Genomic DNA, 9,881 nt, shown 5'->3' with positions numbered 1-9,881 from the left:
TATATATATATATATATATATATAAAATTTTAAACCCTACAAATGAATTTAGTCATCACAACATTATAATGTTAGTATCAAACATTGGCATTCATTTTGAGATTTGCTAAAGATGATATTTAACAGTGTCACTAAATTGTGCATTTTGTAATTAATTATTCAATTATTGGTGTTTTTAAAGATTAATATTAAGTGTCCCTTAGATGAGTGAAAGGTAATTTCAAAATCAAAAGGTAATAAAAATAAACAAAAATAAGAATGTACAATTACATCATGAATATCAACCAAAACATACGATATATTGTGCATCCCTAAAGAAATAATTTAAGATTCTGCACTATTTTTAGGTCACTAATCAAATAAGACAATTTGTGACACTGATCATGTGATTCTTCGTATAGTCAGTCAGACTTCCATTGAAGCTCAAAATATTCTTTATATAATCTCAAATCATACTGGAGAACATGATTCTCATGTTCCACACAAACTTGTGGAGTTCATACAGCTCAAGTGCTGCAAGAGGAAAACAAACCAAATACTCAATTCAACTTTTCAATCAAAATGTTCTATAATACATTTCATAATGAAAAAAATTGTATTTAAAATAAAGTAGAAGCATTTTGACCAGTGGTCTCAGACTGTATATATTGACTAAGAAATCGTTTGATTGCTTCTAGCCTGAAAGCCATTTAAGTCAATGCTGCAATAAATATTCCCCCACTCTGAGCTACAGCCACGTGGAAGAGAAAAAAATGATTCCCAATCAAGGCAAGCTGCTCTCTGATCTGTGAGAGAGACTCTCATACAGAGCAGTAATTAAAGGTCCAGAATGGCTCTCTGTTGGGCTGGAGACAGCGCAGCCTCTCTGATGGGGGTTGAGAAACAACACTTCAGCGTTGGCAGCAATGTCAGTCATATTTTTACTCTGTCAAAGATGACAGCAGGGATCCAAAACTTGGACAGTGTATCATATCTCTGGAAAGAGCTGTTCAGAGAAGGAGGGAGGTGTGTGCACATGTTTCAAAGCAACTAAGGCTTCCGACACTTTACTTTTACTCTGGCTGTAGTCACGCAAACTAGGAATGAGTCAAATGGGTAAAGACAGAGGCGTCCAAATTCCTGTGCTACGATCACACACAGACTCACTTAGATGCACGCTGTGGTTTTGTGAACCGAAAATAGTTGTAATAATTACGGACTAACTTGGAATGCTGAAAAGAACAGAACAATGTGGGAAAACACAGTTAGACAACAAAGTCAACTCAGAACTTTACACAAGTCTTTAAAACAAGAGAATGCGACTGAAGTTCCCTTTTCCTCAAAGCCATTATTAAGTTTACTAATAAAGTTCTCCAACTAAAAATAATGTTGTAACCCTAACCCAAACACAAAAAAAGAACCAAAAAAATCGATTCCTCATGCCAAGACATTTCCTAAGTTCTGTTCATTCAGATGTGCACAATTTTTTAATTAGCAAAAAAAAAAAAAAATTATAATAATAATTACTAAGTGCACCTTTAACATAGACCAGCCATTCAGACTACATCATTCAAAATAGCTTCTGTTTTTTTGTCTTCCATAGTGAAATCTTACATAGCAACACATTAAACATCAAATATATACTGACTCCATCGCTTTGTTCATTTCACTTGTGGTGGACAGAAAAAAAAAGAAGCTTTTATTCACGCTATCTGCATAAAATACCTGTGGTATGATGCCTTGCTGCCCCGGATCCTGTTTTCCCATCATTGTGTACGACTTTCCTGCACCAGTCTGTCCATAAGCAAAAATGCACACATTATAGCCCTCGAAAGCATGAAGCAGCATCTCCTCACCAATGTCCTGATACACCTTCCCCTGAGATGCAAAGGATGGGTCTTCTTCCTGCAAACACACAGAGGAAAAAGGGAGTTTTCTGTGTTCAGATGAATGTCTGATGAAGATCAATGCTAGTATTTCATACATAAAATTGCATCTTGATGTGATGCACCCTTTTGTTGTGTACCGTTTGCATTTACATGCAAGAATAAACATCTGAAGTTATAATTTTTTTTTTTTTTTTTTGAGTTTTCTGTTTCTTGCCACAGTTGCCTTTGATGTACTCACTGGCAGAATAAGACGAATGAACTGTGGCATGATTTTCAATCATGTATTTGATGAAATAGGGATTTTATAGACCTTACAGCATGAAGTTACAGTATACCTTTCCGTAAAGCTGCTTTATTGACAGGTTCATGCAATTAAAAATATTGCGGCAGCTATACTTGTTTTTTTTTGTGTGATGTATTCAAACTTACTGAGCTGTGTGACCAGTATGAATAGTCAAAAGTGAAGTTCTTGGGTGCTTCCTTGGGTTGCTTGGGATTAATAATACCTGTAAAACATAGACACACAGTATTGGTGACAGTCATTTAATTAAACTGCATTTACATAAAAACAAGTAAATTATAATTTACATGAAATCCCTGTCTTTTAATAACATCACAATCATTTTAGTGAGCAAATTTGGGGAAAAGAATATACTATGCTATTTTAGTTTCATGTATTTTCATTCCCAAATTTCCTCATTAAAATGAAACTTCACACTATGAAATGTTATGTAAGTGTAAATTAGGGCTGCTCGATTAGGGCAAAAATCATAATCACGATTATTTTGGTCAATATTGTAATCACGGTTATTTAACATGATTATGAGGGGGCCATATGACCAAAACTTTATATGAGTGATTTATTTAAAGATTGTGATGCATATCAAATATATATTTCCTAATTTCAAACAAAGAAACAAAAAGTCCTCAAAATTATTGAAAATAATTAAACCGTCAGTAATAAAAAAGCAATGGACAAATGGAATAGAATAAAAAAAAATACAAATGAAACAAACTGTGATTTAAGGTTTTTTATGCAAGTCTCAAGTATTCCGTTAACAGAAATGAATAATCAAATGTAAAATAAAACGGCATAGTCTGAGAAAGAATTAAACTTTCTTTGTTTCTTATTAAAGCTACAAAAGTCCTTCACTCAGGAGCAGTGTATGATTTTGAATTTGTCTTTTGTTGTTTGATTAATATTAAGCATACAGTCGGCAGCAGGAATATTTTAGCCCGCTGTCAGCTTCAGAGCCGCACAGATCCAACTTACCGTTACACACGTATTTTCATTCTCAACTGTTTATGTTCATTTATTACATGACCGAAGAAGGTTTTGTGAATAATCACTAAGCGCCGCATATTGACACATTTTTGTGTGTATTTGACCATTTAGGCGTGCACCTTGAGCTAAATGATGACTTTACATGTCCGTGTTATGCTCCGTCTCTGAGCACAGCCACAGAAATCCTCCTGAGGAAGCACAAGTTCTCTTTTGCACTTTTAAAAACATGAATACATCTAATACACTTCAATAAATCAAGCACATCCCATTTTGCAAAAGTCACGCTCCATGATTATACTGATTTGCATGTGAAATTGGGCTTTTATGGAGGAGCGAAAGCGCATGGCTGGAAAGGGGGCGGAATAGGGAGCAATAATCGTTTTATCTTGATTATTGTATTTTCATAATCATTGTTGTATTTTCATAATCGTTCTGTTTTTCGATTAATTGCACAGCCCTACTTTCTGCTCAACAAGCCTGCATTTATTTGATCCAAAATACAGCAAAAGAAAAATATTTTTACGATTTAAAATAACTGCTTTCTATTTGAATATATGTTAAAATGCAATTTATTCCTGTGATCAAAGCTAAATTTTCAGCATCTTCACTCCAGTCTTCAGTGTCACATGATCCTTCAGAAATAATTCTAATATGCTGATTTGCTGTTCAAGAAACATTTATTATTATTATTATAAATATTTAAAACAGTTGAGTACATTTTTTCAGGATTCTTTGATGAATAGAAAGATCCAAAGCTCAGCATTCATCTGAAATAAAAAGCTTCTGTAACATTATACACTACACCATTCAACAGCTTGGAGTCACTATAATTTTTTTGGGGGAGGAGACTTACAGAAATTAATACTTTTATTTAGCAAGGATCCTTTAAATTGATCAAAAGTGATGATAAAGGCATTTATAATGTTACAAAAGATTTATATTTCAGATAAATGCTGTTCTTCTGAACTTTCTATTCAGCAAAGAAACCTGAAAAAATTATACTCAGCTGTTTTCAACATAATAAGAATAATAATGATAATAATAATGTTTTTTGAGCAGCAAATCAGAATATTAGAATGATTTCTGAAGGATCATGTGGCTGGAGTAATGATGCTAAAAATTAAGTTTTGAAATCAAATCAAAGGAATAAAGTTCATTTTAAAATATATTCAAATAGAAAACAGTTATGTTAAATAGTAAAAATATTTCAAAAATGTACTGTTTTTGCTGTACTTCGGATCAAATAAATGCAGGCTTGGTGACCAGAAGAGAATTCTTTAAAAAAACATTAAAAATCTTACTGTTCAAAAACATTTGACTGGTAGTGTATACAAAATCAACAACATGCAAATGTAAGATGTATTTAACCAGGACTAAATAATAAATTATTAATAATTAATAATTATTAAATAATTATGAACTAATTATTTGACTTAGGAACAACCACTCCCATAGCACTATGACATTAATTTACCTCCGTTTTCCGACAGCTTTCCCCGATAGATCTTGTCTTCAACCACATCGGTCCAGTAGAGGGCACTCTGGTTGAGGTGGAAATCCAGGGCAATGGTGTTACGCAGGCCAGGCACCAGCACGCTGAACTCGCCCTTGTACAAGTCAATCCGACGGATCTCATGCCGGTTGGAGAAAATGATGAAGGGCTTGAAAGGATCTAAAGAACATGGACAAGGCACATAAGTCCAGCACCCTGCTAATCCTTGATTTTGGTTTTACTCCATAAAGTCCAGAAAGTCACTAGACTTTAATATATAATATAATATAATATAATATAATATAATATAATATAAAATTCCAGCAAAAACAACAATATTGTGACATTTTGTTACCTAGATATATTTAAAAAATATATATTTTATATACAGTGTACTGTACATCTCATCAAGGGGTCTGGTAAAACTGAAATATTCTTGGTATCTTTATTCATCCTGTCCTCCACCCCGTCTTTCCCTCACCAGTGCTCTTGCAGCTCTCGCCGTCTGGCCCGAGCGCCCAGCCTTCATAGCAGGCACACTTAACAGTGGCCTTCTCCTGCATGCAGCGCTGGCTGCACTTGAGATGCTTGGCGCAGAAGCTCTGAATCTGGCAGGTTTTGTTGTCGGTACCCAGCTCCATGCCAGCTGGGCAGGAGCACAGGATGCCCTCACCAGGAGCAATGGTACAGTTGTGGCTGCAGCCTCCATTATCCATCGTGCAAAGATCTAGAATGAAAACAGGTAAAAAAGAAGCAAGTGGGATTGAAAAGGTGTTTATGAGTAAGTTGCTGCAAGTCTGTCAAAAAATAAATAAACAAGAGTTTGAGAGAATGTGCTTATTTCATTTGAATTCAAGCCTGAAATATTTTTGTGTCATGCTAATGGGAAACACAAGTTGAGTTGGCATGCTCTGCGCAAACTGTGAAAGATTTAAAGGAATAGTTCACGCAATAATGAAACTTTAGTCGTTATTCATTCACTCTCAAGGCATTCATCCATGGAGCACACAAGATCTACTGGCTGTCGAGCTCCACAAAAAGACCAAAATAAATAAAATCATACAGAAAATGTAGCCCATATGACTTGTGGGTTATATTCTGAAGTCACAAGGACTACTTTTATAGTGCTTTTTGGAGTTTGACAGATCATGGTCACTTATTTACTATAGATCGTCATTACATGAAAACAATTCACACTATCATTAAAAAGTTTGGGGCCAGTAAGTTGTGTTATGATTTAATGTTTTATGCTTAATACCAATTCTACATATATGTGAATACGGTAAAAACAGTAACAGTGAAATTACAATTTAAAATAACTCTTTGCCATTTTAATATATTTTTTTTTATATAATTTTATTACTCCTGTCTTCAGTGTCACACAGTTCTTTCAACAGTCATTCTAATATGTCAATATGATGGTAAAGAAACTTTTCTTATAATTATAAATGCTGACTGTTTAATTATTGCTGACTCTTATAATTATGAATGCTGACTGCTTTTGTGTAAAATGTGATTTTTTTCAGAATTCTTTGATGAATGCAAAGTTCATATGAAAAACATTTAATTAAAATAGATTTTTTTTTACATAATTAAACCCCTTTAGGGTCACTTTTGATTAATTTAATGCATCCTTGCTGACTTAAAAAACAACAAAAAAAACAATTACTGACCCAAAACTTTTTGAATGGTAGCCTATGTGATTCTTTAAATATTATTTTTGTGTGATGCACAGAAAAAAATAAACATGTCTAAAATGACATGAGGTTGAGTAAAGCATGACAATATTAATGATCCCTTTAACTTGAGTGTATTTGTGTTTAAGTGCGTGTGCATTACTGCAAAGCTTCTCATCCGAGCCATCGGGGCAGTCGTCATTGCCGTCGCACAGTTTCTCAGGAGGTAGGCAGATGGAGTCGTTGCTGGCACAAACATGGTGGGAGAGCTTGCACTCAAGAGCCTCGCAGTTTTCTTCATCCGAGTTATCCTCGCAATCGCTGTCCCTGTCACACACCCAGGCCTTGCTGATACAGCGAGCTAAAATATACACAAAGAAACAAAAAATTAGACCCACAATTCACTTGCAAAAATGCTTCAATTTATCATTTTTAGTTGAACAAAAAAGGTGTTTATACCAGAAGAGGAAAGACAATCTCATTTTATTGGACAAAAATGGGTATATGCAAGATTTGTCATCAATATTTTTGATCTGTGTTCAAGCAGACTATACATATTAAATGCTTTAGGATTTTAAGGAAAGGAAATTTTAGGATTACACTTGCATAAAGATGCTGTTAAAGCTAATATACACATGGACAAACTTTTGATTTTGGGCCTTTAAGAGTTGATTTATGTTTACATTTATTTATGATTGTTGCCGAAACATGAGTGAGAACATTTAAGATGGCCAAACGTGAACTAACCCGAGTCCTTGCAGGCAAACTTGACGGCAGGGTCGCACATATGTGTGACGCCCTCGCAGTTCTTCTCGTCGCTGAGGTCCATGCAGTCCGTGTCTCCATCACAGCGCCATCGCATAGGAATACACAAACCGTCCATTCGGCACTGGAACTCATCCGTGTGGCAACCGCCGGGAGGCCGCGTGGCTGCAGACAAAGGCAAAAATGGGACACGCAATTACAATGCAGCCGTGTGAACACTCATACAAAGGCATGGACACATATCTTATTATTTGATGGTAATGAGAGCTTGGCTTCCTGATGTCAAAAATCAGTTCCCAGGGATGGAGATTGTGACCAGTGTGAGGCACAACCACAATGAACTTATCTAAAGCAAACTTTCTCATGAACAGCGGTCCAGGGCTGGCACTGTGACGGCCATCATTAGGCATCAGACATAAAGGCTTTCCCTCATGGCAAATGTTAGTGTCTGGCAGAGTCTGGAGTGGGGAAAATGGAAAACCAGAGCTCATCCGTAAACAGAGAGAAGTGTGTCCTAGAACAGGGATCTGCTGGGGTGAACTGACCCGAATGACATCACACTGCTCGAGCTGCATGCATTCAGTGTCTCTCTCTCTCTCTCTCTCTCTCATATATGTATTTTAAATACATTCACAAATACACTATATAAAATATACGTAAACCGTTACATAGTGCTAATAATAAACAATTAATTTAGATCAATTGGCATGTTGCCTTTGAATATACTCACAACAGTTAAACAGTGCAATTATGTAATCAATGCAGAAAATGTATAAATTCTAATAGCAAATTAATATGGTACTCAACAGTCCTCTATTTTTTTAAATGTTAATATAAATGTTAACATTTATTAAAGCTAACAGCTTTTCAATTTTGCAGAAGAACTGGTATCGTTATATTCTTTACTTTTAAATTGACTTGGTACCAAAGTACCATTACTTTTAACATTCCTACTTCAAACTCATACTCAATGACTTTATGAAACATCTCTCCTTCACAACTCATACTAGGATGACCTCATTCAGTTCTACATCTTTACACAGGCACAAACACACTGCCAGGCTCCCATGAGGCCCAGCACTCTCATTAGGCCTCTGGCTTGGTTCTGCTGCATTGATTCTGCGAGTCTATTAAGCACCAGCATGCCGTAGGGATTAGAGAAGAGAAGGACAGAGCCCAGACCCCGAAAACAGAACCTAAATCTCTATTCCTATTCCACGCAGGGCCCAGCCAACCATTGACCAATTAATAGCTACGAAGCCACATGAATGGGACTTGTGGAGAGGGAAAGAGATAAGAACAAAACTGCACATGTGGATACACCAGTGGCTCATGCGTCAAGCGTCCTGGTACATCTGTGCTTGTGTAATCCCTCTAGACAGCAGCTCTCAGAGCAGCCATTAACACTGCTCTCCACAGGGACTCTCACTCCCTGCACTCCTTGCAGACATTCTTCAAGATTTTGTGGTTTACGTGTTTCACCACAGACCACAAAAAAAGAAAAAGTTGACAGCCCAGTTTGTGAAATCGTGATTTACTCCTGTTAATGAAGAGCTCAGTTGCATTAGTCATTGTGGTTTCGCTCAAAATCTAGAGACACTTCAGAAGGCCCACACAACTAAAATAGCTTCAGAGAATAAACTGACAGTTTATAAAATACAAATAGGGTAAAAAAGCTGACGACACTATTAAAAATATAATTTTGTCTTTTAAACAAATGATGAGTGAATGAAGGTGCTTCATCATGATAAAAAATTAATCGTCAACCTCAGGATGTCAAACTAAATATATAAAGTTGTTTTCTATGGGGCTTCACCAGTACATTTAAACAAAAGTACATTTATTTAAACAAATTATAAAAATTAAAATAAATAAATAAAACAAACAAAACTGTTATTTTCTAACAATAAACATTATATTTATTTTTAGTAAACAAATACGTTTTTATTTGTTTTCATATTTGTTAATTTTGTTACTCTTAATTTAACTATTAATTTACACAATTTATATAATTTAAAATACTTTAAAATAAAAATAAATAACAAAATTAAACAAATAACTGACTGAAGTCATTTTTCCCAAAAACTGAATTAAACTATATGTTTGGAGTAAGACCTCTTTTCTTTTATCAAATAATGATACTTTTCAAACTCACCCTGATTGGTACAGTTGGCATGAGTCTCATCGCTGTAATCTCCACAGTCGTTGTCTCCATCACAGGTCCAGTACTCTGGAATACAGCGGCCGCTATTGCATTTAAACTGCACACTGGAGCACGAGTGACTGCAGCCGGCTTCATCACTGTTATCCCCACAGTCATTATCTGAAGACACACACACACACACACACACACACACACACACACATGATACAAATGGCACCATTTTTGCAATCTCGTAAAGTGCTCTGCACTTTACACACACACACACACACACACACACACACACACACACACAGTAGTTGATATCGATACTAAAATCTGACTGGAATATTACAATTCTCTGCCAATTGTCCATATTTTAGCAAAAAGTAATATGCTACTCAACACACTCCTCTATTTAAAAAAATGGACAAATTAAAATAAAAATCAATGAAGCCTTCAAATATTTTTTAAATACATTACATTTCTGACATTGGATTTTTTTCCCCCTTTAATTTTCCTTAAATTTTACAAATTCAATAAAAGTACAGAAAAGTTAAGTTACATACTACTAATAATGATTTTATGTAGTAAAGGCAATAATAAATAAATCCCAATATATATGGAAATACTTTAGCAAAAATGAATATGCTAC

General features: G+C 35.1%; 1 protein-coding gene across 1 annotated transcript in view; it reads right to left on the bottom strand.

Moving 5' to 3' along the window:
* The window catches only part of LOC107673053 (low-density lipoprotein receptor-related protein 1-like), a 154,256-nt gene that overhangs the window by 40,427 nt on the left and 103,948 nt on the right, over nt 1-9,881 (bottom strand). The window contains exons 21-24 of the mRNA XM_016466490.1: nt 7,069-7,251; nt 6,485-6,682; nt 5,127-5,372; nt 4,628-4,825 (exon numbers count right to left, since the gene is read on the bottom strand). Coding sequence (XP_016321976.1) covers nt 4,628-4,825; nt 5,127-5,372; nt 6,485-6,682; nt 7,069-7,251 — 825 coding nt within the window. The remainder of the gene's footprint in view (nt 1-4,627; nt 4,826-5,126; nt 5,373-6,484; nt 6,683-7,068; nt 7,252-9,881) is intronic.

The sequence above is a fragment of the Sinocyclocheilus anshuiensis genome, unplaced genomic scaffold (assembly GCF_001515605.1).
Source record: "Sinocyclocheilus anshuiensis isolate Anshui unplaced genomic scaffold, SAMN03320099.WGS_v1.1 scaffold364, whole genome shotgun sequence".
Lineage (NCBI taxonomy): Eukaryota > Metazoa > Chordata > Actinopteri > Cypriniformes > Cyprinidae > Sinocyclocheilus > Sinocyclocheilus anshuiensis.
This window is presented reverse-complemented; position numbering and strand designations above follow the sequence as displayed.